Source organism: Halyomorpha halys, unplaced genomic scaffold (genome assembly GCF_000696795.3).
Source record: "Halyomorpha halys isolate HHAL.00 unplaced genomic scaffold, Hhal_1.1 Scaffold18.1, whole genome shotgun sequence".
NCBI classification, from domain to species: Eukaryota; Metazoa; Arthropoda; class Insecta; order Hemiptera; family Pentatomidae; genus Halyomorpha; species Halyomorpha halys.
The window spans coordinates 1,288,407-1,303,594 of NW_027114407.1; the positions used below are offsets into that span (position 1 = coordinate 1,288,407).

At 28.2% G+C, this 15,188-nt stretch overlaps 1 protein-coding gene across 1 annotated transcript in view; it reads right to left on the reverse strand.

The window, feature by feature from the left end:
* Nucleotides 1-15,188, reverse strand: part of chb (chromosome bows) — a 61,908-nt gene that overhangs the window by 36,409 nt on the left and 10,311 nt on the right. The window contains exons 2-5 of the mRNA XM_067051600.1: nucleotides 9,227-9,332; nucleotides 7,651-7,822; nucleotides 6,502-6,678; nucleotides 5,222-5,298 (exon numbers count right to left, since the gene is read on the reverse strand). Coding sequence (XP_066907701.1) covers nucleotides 5,222-5,298; nucleotides 6,502-6,678; nucleotides 7,651-7,822; nucleotides 9,227-9,332 — 532 coding nt within the window. The remainder of the gene's footprint in view (nucleotides 1-5,221; nucleotides 5,299-6,501; nucleotides 6,679-7,650; nucleotides 7,823-9,226; nucleotides 9,333-15,188) is intronic.

Below are 15,188 nucleotides of genomic sequence, written 5' to 3' on the forward strand. Positions count from 1 at the left end.
ATATTATAAATACAAAAATCTTGAAAAATTTAGATTGAAAATAAAAATTACTGTTTTTCATTTCATCAATAGTAAACGTTGTAATTACCCATGTAATACAATAATTTAATTTTTTTTTTTTGACTAATAATATGTTTAAAATGAAACCAACCAGCTTAATACATGTTTACACGATAAAGATGGTAGAATTAAGAGTTAAATAAATAAAAAATTAAATAAATCAAATAGTTACAAGAAGTTTTAATGATAGTGAAATACAGAAAATTCATTATCGATTCATTACTTTTCTTTATATATATTTTTTAAACAATGAAATAACCATTAGAAAAAAAAATAATTCAAATTAACTAATTTTTTTTTTCTTGAAAACATACTACATTATACTAAACTATATATTATACATAACTATAAACTGTCACCTTCAAATATAAATATATATTCCGAGTTACTTTTTAAATCAATTGAATGTTAGTCTGAGATTATTTAGTCTATTACCCACAACAGTATGTGTTCTTCATCTTATTTTTTCATATTTCAATCACTTATTTTAAAATCCCCATTCGGAATTTAAAAAGAGCAGGTTTGAAGTAGGCACATTTTTGATCCAGGAAAATTGTTATTTATTAAATTTATTGGTTGATGTAAAATTATAAAAAAAAAAAAATATGTAAGAAATACATTATACATGAATAAAATATAGTTTTCAATTTTTTTTTTTTTTTAAATAGCATATTTATTTTTTTTAACTGCCTGCAACCACGTGGTTCCTTATTTCTTTCTGCCTTAACTCATGAAAATAGACAATATTGAAAAAATTAAACTAGATGTTTTGTTAGTATTTTAGTTAGATAAGAAAATAATCACTTAATGAGAGAAGACTACATTTTTTCATTAATCGCTTTATTTAAAAAGTTTAGTGATAACAAAACGACTAATTACTAAATTAAAAAAACAAAAGTGATTAAGAGAAAAATTGAACTAGAGAAAAAACATTGTTCTAAGACCCACAAACATGATAAATAACAAGGTGAAAAAGAAACTCACTCAAGTGACAAAATCAATGCCTCATTATATACTCAAAGAAGAAACTGTCCATTATGTAATAGACACAGTACATACAACTAAATAATACCATAACATGAACTTGTTAAAAATAAAGCCTTACTAATTTATTTTTTTTGTTTATTTGGTATTTATATAACAGTAAAACTGCAATTACTCAAATCCAATTTGGAAAATATGGAGGGTTAAAGTATAAGTAATTTATGAAAACTTATATTTAGTAACTACACTTCGATTAAGTTATTTGTTAACTATGTTTGAATAAATAATTACAAATTTAAATTTAAAAAAATATTATCATTCTTTTAACCAAGATAAATGATTATAAGATAAAATGTAATTTTCATAAACAAAAACTAATTTTTTAACAATATATATAAATAAAAAAACATTAAAATACAAATATTTATTATAATATTATCTGTATCTATTATAATTTTATAATATTTACAGTTATGTTTTAAACTATAATACTTTGAAATTATTTTAACTATAATAATGTAATTATAAGATTTTAACTGTATTACTATTGATTCTTAGGCACCGAGGAATAACTGATTTAATCGAATTCATGTTACAAGTGTAGAAGTACAGTAAAAACTAATTTTTAAAAGTTTACTTTAATTAGGGTTGCATTGGTCTGTAGTAATACAAACTTTTTCAATAATGACTAGTACATATACGTTTTTATGTAAAAGAAGCACATGTACAATATGATATGTTTTGTATGCATCAAGTGTGTACTGGCATGTAAATAAAATAATTTCATAAAAAACCTTTTAATAGATTCATTATACAAGGATAATTAGTATATAATATTTACTGATAATCATATATATATATATATATACTCTATAATTAAGAATATTTTAAAAGTAAAGTTCAAAATTTATAATAAAACAGTTATTTGTCATTTTGATGCTCAATAATACATACATTGAAGATAAGCAACAATAAATTAAGAAATAAAAAACACTAGCGGAATCGGCAAAGATTCTAACCATTGATTGGCTCATTGATCCTTAGGACAACATCCCATTTGAGAATCCAGTCAGCATCTGGCCCCCAGTCGATCATGACAATTAGGAGGAGAGTGGCGCGCCACTAACATATTGGTAGTCAGAGCAGGACTGGACCCACATCCTATGTCCCATCCCCACTACCACCATTCATAGAAACAGTCTCTCACCTTTCTCAAGAGACACTAATTGATAAGCATCTATGTTTGGTGCAGTATTAGCCTTAGAATATCAATAACTAACATAAAAAATAACTAACTTTTAAACTCTATGTGATAAACTTATTGTTTTTTTTTATTTTGTTTTTTTATTAGTATATTACTTCAAAATAAAATGATATATTCCACATGATGCTAATAATTAAGAAGTTCAAAAAGTAATACCCTATTCTTTTATGAACGATCAATGTTTCAGACATTATCATCCATTATCAAAAATATTTCCTTTTTATGACCATTAGCTAATAGAGCCCTTCAATTAAATGAGTAAAAATTACAACTTATACAGTGCATCTTTAATTTTTTCTTTCTTCAAACAAATGTTCGTATATGATAATATAAAAAAATTAATAATATATATAAGGAAGGAGGAAGAAAATCATGACATATTCGTAGCCATTTATGCTTTCAGATTTTGTTAAATTCTTATTTTAACTGTCTTTATTGATTTTAGGAATAAATAGAATTTGAATGGTTTTCAGATTATCAATGCAAACTTATATGATCTTAGCACGTGTCAGTTCTCAATGATAAGGAATAATCTTCAACATTAATAAGGATAATCCCTATATAGTTTAAAGGTACTGGATTATATATTTTATAATGTTAACATATCACATAATTGAATAACAACTCTTAAGTTTTAAGAAATGAAGCCCTAGCAGAAGTTGAAACAAAATATGTAAGAAACTTGATATTAGTTCAATGCTAACTATTACCAAACACTGTTTCATTTGAACATATGTATTAATTTTTTACCTCTCTTTTTAACTGCTTCATTATAATTTAATTCATATTCAATTACTACTTTTTTTTTTCTTTTTGAAATAAATAAGAAAGCAATAAGTTTCGTCAAAACTTCTTTTTTAATTGTTTAAATAAATACAATTTTATCCATTTTAGTCTCAAAACAATTTTAGAACTAAATTATTTAAAAAACAACTTCATGCAGGCTATTATGTCCAGGTCAACCCAACAAATTATCCTTATTAGTCAATTTTCACATTAAATTAAAAATTAAAATTATTTATCGCAGTCACCTTCTTTGTTATATTTATCACAACAATATCACATTAAGTTTTGTCAAAAATTCTTTTTAAATCCTTAATTACTTGTTGTTTTTTTTTATTTTAATAAAAGTTTCAGTAAGACTAAGAAAAAAGTTGATAAATTTTTCATGATTTCTATTGCAATCCAAATATAATAGAGCATTGATTCTAATACTTACTCAAGTAATTTCGTAAGTGCCATTTTACATGAAATAAAACTATTATTATTAAAACTGCTAATTTTAAACTATTTGGGGAAATGTTTTAACAAAAAACTAAATTGCTGATAAAAATTTAGTTCAACATATGAACAATGAAACATTAAAATTAGTGCATTATATGTTACACTTTATTTTAATTTTTAATATTTCATGTTAAATGATACTTAAATAATTGTAGCTTTGATTTACTCAAAACATAATCTAGTGCAAAAAATGCTCTTTCAAAAATGATCTAACTAGCCAAGAAGCCTTGAATAACAATAAAATTTTAGTAAAAGGGAGGTTTGGAAAAATAAACTAAAATAAAGTGTTAACTAAATTGCACTAAGAGGTATGTGTTTCATTGTTCATCAGCAATTTACTTTTTATAAGCAACAAATTTTGTCCACAGTTTGAAATTAAAAGTTATAATAAAGCTTTCATTAAAAAAAAAAAAAAAAAATTGTTAAAACAAAGTTTTGAAATAAAAAACTTTTATTTCACCAGAATAAAAATAACTTAAAACAGTTTTTTCCAGTTCCAGTACTTACATTCAGAACTTATACATGTTGCATATAAATTCTGTGTGAAAATGGAATAGTAAACATATAAAATAAGTATTTATACAATGTTAATTCATTATCTTACAATTTTTTTAACACTAAAGTACAATATATATATATATATATTTTTTTTCAAAATCGTCAGTTATTAAACGTCAGTTATTAAAGTAAGAAAACCAATGATAGTAGTTTCATTTACAAAACAAAAATAATTATTAATTATGGAATACAAATATATCTATTTAACTTTTTAATTGAAAAAATGTTTAAACTATGAAAAAAATAATTAGGAAAAAAAAAAAAAAAAGCTAATTGGATTAAACCATAAAACAGTTTGATTTTAGGAAGTTTAAATTAAATATAAAATGTACAATTTATTTCTAAGTTAAAAATAAAAGACATACATTCCAACGGAAGTCACAAATCATACGGAAAGTAGATAGATGTTAAATGAGTAAACAGGAAACTAATCAAAGCAAGCCGTTACAGCGAAGTTATCAACAGATTATAATTTCTTTTATCTCAATTATAATTTATAATAATTACATAACACTTATAATGAGATGTATATTACATTTTGTTTTAAAAGTTTTTTAACTTCTTATTTGGCCAAAATTAAAATTTACCTAAATAAAAATAATTGTAGGTAATTACAAGAAACAATTCAATCAAATATATGCCAAAACACTGTTGAAATAAATGTGATGAATTTATCATTGATGAACTTGTTATAGCCTTTATTTATATGAACATTCCTTCACATAAAATTCTATTATGCAATATGCATTCATCCTGATAAAACGAAAAAAAAAATAAAAACGGGTTTAATCGCATCTAAATGCACTAATTTAACTTTAAAATTATTAATATAAGTTTAAATTTACACTGAAATCTCTACTAACCCATTTCATGAATAAATTCAAAACATGTTGCAAGTCTTGGAAATATATTAGGAATATAGAATAATGTTTGTACTTCAACTATAATGAGGTTTCTAATCTCGAGATAAAAATAATGCATATTTTAAAGATTAGATATCAAAAGGTAAAATATCAAAACACAATCTCCAGAGATATTAGTGGTTTTTAAACCAAAATGAATATCACTTACTAGTTGCATGATGTGCTGTGGGGAAAAAATCTCCAGCTGCTTTAATTTCATCCAATTTTGCCATCAAGTTGGGAGCTCTGAAAAAAATAAATAATAATAGTAAGCAACTTACCATAATGTTCTTTTATAGTGCATTTAATCCATAGATTTTCTCAAACATTTGAGAAAATCATAAAAAATAAAATATTAGTACTTTTAAGGTTTATCACTTTTTCCTAAGGCCTCAAAAAAGCCTTAATTTGATGTTTAGAGTGATCATAATGATCTATATCCTATTGAACATTATCGGATAAACTACTAAGACTAATAAAGAAAAGTGTAACTTTATGAGAATCATACAAAGAATTGAGAGTTGTTAAGATGGAAAATTACAAAAATATTCCCAGGAAGTTAAAAGCTTAAGTTCCTCCTGTCGTGTCGTTATTTTGAAAACAATTTTCTACTGAAATAGATATTTCTTGTTCTGGACCTGAGGGGTACACTATAGCCTACTCACACAAGGGCCATCCAGTGTCAGCACTCACTTGATGGTTTTATCCAAATTATTTGTATATGTTACCAGTACATATTTTAAAAAGGTGTCAAGTTCTACTTAGGTGCAGTTTTGTTATCTTAAGAACCCCCTAACATCCTGGGACATAATAGTCACTCTTTTGAAAGATAATTTAATTCTCAATAAAGCTACAATCATCTAAATCTTAAAAAAAAAAAAAAAAAAAGTGAAGAAACACTAAATTGATCCATGTTTATTTTAAATTATTCTGAGCAATTTCAAATGGAAAACCATTTTATCTTTATCTTTCTATTAAATAAACTAGCCTACATATGCCATTGACATATTGAGAATTGTACCTCAAAACAATGTTTTCAAAATATTTGGACTTGAAGTGGTTTAAGACATAAATCGAAAACAAAGAGAGAGGGGGTGATTAAGACTTTCCCCATGATGGGACTCCCCATAACTCAATAAATAAGGAAATGCAAGTATAAGAAAGTTTAATTACAGTTTTCATACAAATATATAATTTAAAAATTTATCATTTTATTCCCTAATGGTATTCATTATTTTCTATATTGATTTCAAAAACCAGAACAAACAACCAAGGTTGGTTACTTTTACTTTATTTTTTTTCTTCTAGTGAATTCAATTCATTAGGATAATAATAAATTTACAAATTCTTTTAATATAAAGATGAATTAGGGTTAAATATTATTCTAAATATTATTTTAACAACTGTAGTTATAATAAATAATTTAATATAGAACTTCAAATAACATACTTGGTAGGAGGTAACTGATGTTTCTTTGTTAGATCTGCCCTAAGACGTTCGCCAACATGCCTGTAAACATTGGCTAAAGTGCCCGAAGCATTGTCTCTTACAGCAGCGTTGGGATCAGACAACAACTTGACTAAAGATGGCACCAAACGGGAAACGCACACAGTATTTGCCCCATGTCTAAAAATATTAAACATATAGATTAGTCAATATGAAAGTTTTGATGAATTATTAAAGTATTTCAATGAAATTCTGATTATTCTATTTATAAAATCATAAAATTCTAGACATGAAATGAATCAATACAAGGAAAAGCACTTTAAAAAAAAAGGTGTATTTTGGAGAAATTCTTCTTAGAATTTTATTTTTTATGTTTCATATTTTATTTATTTTTTATGAAACAAAATCTGTTTATTAAATTTCTTCGATCTCCTCACTGATACATATGGGGTTCTCCAGATTCGTTAAGGTCAGATGATCTAAAATTTGTTGTGTAGAGCTGTTTCATATGCAGAAAAATGTTGTACAGGTGAGGATGAAGTTAATTCTAAATTTAGTCAAGTCCAAATGTTTTTTAACCTTTTTAATGTTCTGCGCACCTCCATAGCCTCTTCAAATTAAGTTAAAGGGTTGAAAATTTGTATGCCAATTGAGTTGTGGCTTTTGAACATTAATGAAATAACTTTTCTTATTTAAAAAAAAAATATATTGCTTTAAGGTCAACAATTTTAGAATAAAATAAAAAGTTCTTAATATGTACATTTATTCTCTACTAGGACGTTTCTGGAATACTGTATCCCTCACTTTGCACTGTATAATGTTTTTTTGAAGCACAGTGCATATAATGAAATAAACTTTTCATATGTTTTCCAAACAAAACAAGAGGAAAATCTGAGAAATCTGTGAAAGTTTAAAGTTTACATTACATTCTAAATAATTATAATCTTTATTCAACTTGAATTTCCACATATATTGTTAATCCATCAATTTCCTAGAGCTGAAGATTTTATTGATTTGACAATATAGTCCTTATAAGGAAGGATCCCTTAAAACTTTTGATTATCATTATATAACAGGCATTTGTAATAGTTCTAAAATAAGTGTTTTACTAGTCACATAATGTAAAATTACAGGTAAGTATAATAAACTTACTGATTTAGTGTTGTAGTGAGGCATTTCATAATTTCATCTCTTACATTTGAGTTCTTATGAGCGAAAGCAGGTGCCAATCGATCCCACAGATGTTGCGGAGTGATTGCACCCACTTCCATCAATGTACTCAATAGCAGCTGGCAGCGGTCTCGAACCAATTCCTTACTGTCACCTGAAAATAAGTCATAATGCAAAATAGTATTGATCATGTAAAAAAAAATTTGAATCTATAAAATATCCATAAAGCTTATACTAAAATCCATGAATGGTCTTGGAACCATTACCTCGGATACCTTTTTTCTCCCTCTATCTGGTCATTTCTGGCTTACAGGGTGGAGCTAGCCTTGTAGAGCCCTGAATAATAAAATATTGTATGAACGTTCTAGGTTTAAACGGTGGCTGCTAGGGGATTTGGGAAGCTTGTAATATCCCTAAAAGAAGGAGAATCCAGGGGCCTTCTAAAATTATAGATTCACCAGTAATGTATAAATTATTTACATAATTTTTGTATGGTGAAGAGTCCTGAACAGCTACATCTCTACCTGTTTGGATCCAGGTATGATTACTTAGTGAGGATCTAATGTTTCTTAACCAACCATTGTGGTAGTTTAAGGAGGGGAATTGTCCAGGATCACAATCACAACCACTGGTTTTCCCCACTATCCATTGAAGGATTTTTTTATCCACTTTATGGTTTTAGAATATGCCCTAAATGGGTTTGCCGGTACTAGGGTCAATCCACAACTGATATTATTATATTTTTCGCATGTCTGCATAACATAAAGATCTACTGCTGCAAATAAAACTCTATGAATGTTATAAGAGAAGAACACCGCAATACATAGTAGTACTCAAACCTAGGTACGGGAATCAGGAGCACCTTACTCACTGAATTACTCCATTCCCATTAACATCTATATAAAATTATATATATAGCAAAATTGACTCAACTTTCTTTTATGACACATTAGACAACACTAGAAAGACACTTATACCACAAGAATCCATAAAGGGTTGGGGTTAAGTAATTTGTAAGGAAGTACTATTTCTTCCTCAATTAAGGATTAACTACTTCATAGAGGCTGGGTGTGGTCCCAGGAGGGCACCCAAAACCTACAGAGAAGACTAACGGTAGATTTAACAGGATAAATAATTATCTGCCTCAGCCAGATTTGAACTAGGGTCCCAGGAGATAGAAGTACAACGCTTTACTCACTGGGTTACCTCTCTCCTACAGACTAAATAAATAATATTGGAAAATATACAATGATAAACTGACAATGGACAGGGCAAAGGCTATTGTTAGAGACGGAGTGGTTAATCACATGAGAATCACAAACAATGTGATCATTCTTTTCGGTCAGTTTCATCCAGCCAAATGCAGATCAACTTGACTATGCTTAATTTCAAATACTTATGGCATACAATATAGCCAGTTAAGCCACTTGACCTCCTATTTATATCCAAATTTAATAAAATAGCATTACATAAAACATAACATGTGAATATTAAATGAAAAATAAATCTTATTCTAATTTTAACTTAAAATTTAACTTGAAATTGATACTGTTATTACCTAGTCGGTCGACAACAGGAGGTATAACCGTTGGAATATAGGGTTTGAAATAGCCTTCCATCCTCCGCACAAGTTCTGTCATTAGGTCCAACCCCATTTGTGACACCTACAAATGAAATAAATTATTTCACTACCACAATATGAGATATTAAACTGTTTAATGATAGAACAAATTTTAAATGAAATCACTATGATCACTTTTAAAATTCCAAATTGTACATATGATACTAAGACTATACTTATAGCATGATAGGGCTTTTTATAGTCTAATATATGTAAAACTATCATCAGAACAAACCACCATCTTATTTGTCAGAAAAATCATATTAGTGAATAATGCATGGGATGGTCCATGCATTATCCTCTAAGATATATCTTTAAAGTATTTCACTAAAAAACACTTTCCTTTATCAAACTTATCAGGCTATCCATAGCAGTATGGAAAAGCTGATCCCCATAAGCCAGTGTACTATACAGTTCGGTTAAATTACACATCCATGCATGCAGAAGATCATTTAATTCCAATTTTTTATATTATGTTCTAAGAACCAAAATTAAAGAATATCCAGGACCTGAAGTATGTCCCAGTGCAAATTAGTACTACACGCAGAGCCCCTTTCAGATATCTCGTTTTATTTTTCAATAGCATTAATATAAGAATTAAGGTCCCATTATCAGGGCTAGTTTCGCCATTTTTAATTCAAGTAGACCGAGTAAGTCTGAGATTTTTTTTTATTCAGAAGCTATTATAACCTTTACAAAATTATAAGTCCCATTCATAAAAACTTTTTTATTTTTTTTAGAACAGTAATACCTTTTACCACTTTTTTATTTTTTTATTTGGGCCTATGTTATCCCCCATGTCAGGATATGACAAGACAGGAAAGGAATGTAATAGCTATGATAGTCGCAGCAATGGTTGTAAACTATTAACGGGTGATGCATTGTAAAACCAGTACACACAGATCTTAAATTTTATTTTAGAAATGTTGGTATTTCAGCAATAATTATTTTGTGTTTTTGTGAAATGATTTACTTAACAAATAACTATCTATAAAATAAATTATTTTGTTTATACGTAAAATGAATAATTATTTTAAGCAGTAAATGGATTGAGATTATGTAATATAAAATAACCATTAAATTTGTAACCATTATTTCGGTAATAACTGATTCGTGAAATAACGTTTTGATTTATTAGATGAATAGATTATTTAAACGGTGGGCTGAACTACTTTATAGACGTCCCCAAAGATATGACGTCATCTCAGCATCGGTTGTCAAATACGGAGTTCTTATCAGTTAGCCTGATAACGCGACTTTAATATCTTTTGAACCAATGGTCGTGAAGAACTTAGATTTTCAGGTAAATGTTTCACAATGCGTAAGCAATAAATAAAAAAAAACACACGCCTTTACAATAGCAGTGTCATACCTTTCCGTCAGTTGAGGGGAGGTGGTAGCTTTGTAAGTCTTCTGGATAAATTGTAACAGTGTAAAATATACGGGATCAAAAAGTTTTAAGTACTTATTTATTTATGATTTCTTCTTTCCTAAAGGTTTATTATTTTTAATAATGAATCTCTGTAATCGGCCGAAAAAAAATTAACTTTACTCAAAATTTAAGATTTTATGCTTCAAGTACGTAGATCCAAAAATGAGAACAAAATTCCATTCATCCGTTATTCAGGATTTGTTCCGAGACTACTGAGTAGATTATTTTCAGAGTCAGCACTTGAGTCACAAGTCATCCAAGGATGATTGAACTCCATATTACTATCCACTATTTCGCTTCAAAATGGCCGATTAGAGTTTCATAACCTCAAACCTCGGAAATATATGAAAATAGAGGATAAACATAAAGTATTTTGGAATCATCGTACCAACCCCTTTAAAAATAAAATGTAAACATTTTTTAATTTTTGGTTAGGCTGGGTATTGCAAATTCGAAACACTTTTATATGATACCACTCTGTAACCATTTGTAGCGATTTTTATGTTTCGTTAACTTAATTATCTTATCGAAAATGAATATAAATTATTATCATTATACTGTCCTGTGATACCACTTTTTCCCCTCACAAAAAATAATAATAAATGAATATTCAAAACTTTATACTAATTCAAGAGCCAAAATTCAAAATACAGGTACTAAAATTCCCTTTTATTTTTTTTTACTTTTACTAACCCCCTAATTAGCTAAATAGGTAAGCAACCTAATTCTAACCAGAAGGGAAAGGTCTAGTTTCATTCCGTCCAAATAAAAGTCAACCCGCCCAGACTTTTGATTGAACTTGTGCCGCTGCAAACTCTAGGTTGCTGAAGTGATTCCTCAACACAAACACACACACTTTACAATGATCTCCAAAAGTATGCAACTTGTATTCTGTTTTACATTTGTCTATTTAATTTTGACTTATATCAAAACAAATAAATTTTCAATACTGTATAAAAATTATAGGAGTCTCCCCCCCCCCGACCTCAAAAAAGATAGATGTACTCGACTTACAACCTTAGATAATTCCAGAGCGCTACTTTTGAAAATAGGTTCAAATGCTATTACGAATTTGGCCGACACAGACCTCATTTCGCATAAAATAATATTTGTGAGATGTTAAGGGGTGCGGTCAGCAGAAATACACAAATAAAGGAAACTTATTGATTTGTGGCGATGTTTTGACCTGCATTTGAGGCCTCCATCAGGGCATTCCGTTGAAAGTCGTTCGAGTTCCCTGATTAGAGCCTGAAATTCAGGTCAAAACATCACAATTAAATTAGTTTCCTTTATTTGTGTATTCTTGCTCACCGCACCCTCGACTAACTTCTCCTCACATTAATCTACGGTCAGCTATTTACATCTCATTAAAAATGTTATTTGAATGAGGTATAACCCTCTGCCTTTATGTATTACTTTCAATATCCACTGACTGTTACAGATGTAATTTCAATAGATATTCTAAATCTGCAGCACAATGTGTCATCCTTGTTGGATCATGGATCCAAAATTAATTGTTTTAATTTTTATGCCGAATAAGTACATTTTCAACAAAGGAAATTTTTCAAAACATACTTATATCCAAAAGCCTTCCAAGATAATTCATTTTTCTTTTTGATGAAGATTGACAAACGATTTCATGTCCCCATTCAATTTTATGGGATTTTAAGCTTTAAAGTAGGTAGAGATAGGAAGTTTTTTACCTTTTCTCTTTTTCTTCAGTAATGGTGTAAAATAGGATTTTATTAAAATCTTACTAAAAACAGACAAAAGTAAACGTCATGACTCGCTTATGAATTCGTTTCACATTTGATGTAAACGACGTCTCTGAAGACATTCATACCCAGAAAGATACACTATACCCAGAAATCTCACAGGAAAAAGGTTTTTTTTTTTCTATGTGTTTTCTTCCTTGCTAGATAAATAGGATGTTTCCTTTAATGTTTGTAATGAAATATAACCTCCTAGAGAGACTCACAATCATAGGGGTAAAGATTTTGGAGAACGGAGTTATCAATTAGTGGAACACTAGCAGGCAAGGCAACTTCTAGCCAGGGTCTAAGTTTTCCTTCGTGGACAATAAAGGACTATTTGCGTCTTTTTAAAAAGCAACATTTCTTAAAAATGTACTGAAAGATTAGAAGTTACTTGATTTATGTTGAAAAATCTTCTACTAGCACTCTAATTAAAACTAGTTTAATGGACTATAAAGTAGTCTATGACCATTATCTTCGTAGGAATTGTAATTTTTTATGATATTTGCTAAAATAAATTGATTGATATTTGTTCGGACAAATTGTCATTTGTCAAATTTATATTCATAAGCGAATATCATAAAATCTACTACCTCTAGGAAGTTAAGTGTAATAAACTACTTTATAGTAAGTTAAATTTCCTTTATTTAGAGTGTTGGCAGACATATGTGCGTCTTATGGGTCTAGGGATATATTTTTTCAAAATTCAAACATTTTATACTAAAAACTAGAAATTAACATTATGTAAATTTATTTTGTCGAATATCATAAAAACTACAACTCCTACAAAGATAAACGTTATAAACTATTTTATAGTAAATTTAACTAGCTTCAATTTGAGTGCTGACAGACATCTATACGTCTTATGGTTTCTGAAATACAGGTTTTTATAAATCAAATACATTGTCGGAACAAATATAAATAAATCAATTTATTTTATCAAATATCATGAAAACTACTATTCCTACGAAGATAAAAGTCAGGCACTACTTTATAGTACATTAAACTAGCTTTAATTTGAGTGGTAATAGACATCTATATGTCACATAGTTCCTGAGATATAGATTTCTCAAAATAAATTAACTAACTACTAATCTTTCAGTAAATTTTTAAGAAATGTTGTTTTTTAAAAAAGCTATATCTCGGGAACTATCGAACGTAAATAGCTCTATTTGGGTTCATATTTTAGCAAATTAATCTACGGTAATTACTCTACTTTAAATGATGTTCCCTTAGGTTTTCTAATGTTGTTGATAGTTTTTAAGATATAGAACTCCGAATGAAAAGTTAATTATTTTTAAGGTTTTGAAACAGCCACCATTTTTTATTTCACCTACCTATGGCGAACTCGTCAATTTTGAATAGTAATTATACATAGTTTTCATTAAACTAATCAAAAATTGGGGTGAAATAACTGCCGTTTTTTTCTTGCCGGCTCTTGTACCATCTGTTTCCAGACGAAATAAATATTAATAATAAAAAAAAAAAAAAAATCAAAAATTGTATTTAATGTTCTTTCTTTTTCTTTAAAAAAAACAAAAAAAAAAAACGGTAAATAACAATATTTGTAGAGTTGATTTACTGAAGAGTTAACTTCCATACCGTATAGTTCTAATTTACAATAAACATATGAAAAAAAAATAATAGAAATTAAAATATCTTGATATACAATTCTTAGATTTATTTTTTGGTAATTTTGTTCGGAACACACAAAATGGTCTATTTTGTCCACAATAGTCAAAATACATTCCACTCAGCTAGGAAGCATGGAGCCCATTCAAATTTAGAACAAACATCTTCGATGTCTTCTTTCTCTCTTACTTTAAGATTCAGCATGAGATATCGGGGCTGTTAGTTGGAAATACTTGACTGAGCATTTCCGTTTTTTTATTTTATAATTATCCTATAGGTAACCGGAATAGAAGCGGTACCGCTGCAGACGTGAGTCTCAACTCCCTTAACTACAACCTTAACTACAACAGCCTCTCGATATCGTCGTGAAGATAGAGAGAAAGAAGAAAGAACAAACGAAAAGGAAAAGAAATTTATTCATTCATGCTGCCCAAATACATCGGGTTGCCACATTACACAGCATACTGATCAATCCGTGATCGGACATATATAAATTAATACATATTTTTATATGATATAATATAATAGAAAGATAACATTTTTTTCCCCACAATATTCTTTTACAATTAATACCAGCCTACAAACTAAATACAAGCTTTTCAATTTATTCCTTTTTTTCTTTCCCTTCTATTTTATAACCCTTATTTAAAATAACAGTCCGAGAACAATTCCAGACATGGCTAATTTAGGAAAAGATAATAATGACGACCAATAACAATGACAGCGCCTATCGGATCCAGAAGTGCTTGCGAACGATTCTCAAACAAGGATCAATTTTCAAGTCCTGTATAAATTAAGCATCTAAGTACAACCGTGCGTTCGTGTTGGTTGAATTACGGACAACATAGATAATCTCGGGAAACATTCTTTCTGATAGACATGATGAATTAATTATATAGCAATATTTTAATAATACTCTACTTGTCATGAGATTGATTACATTACATATGTATATAAATAATAATGTAATCAATCTACTACTATCTTTGTCCATAGTTATTAATCAACTAATTTATATTTTCATTTCATTATTATGTATATTTCAAAATTTTTAGTCTATTATTTATTTTATTTTATATAT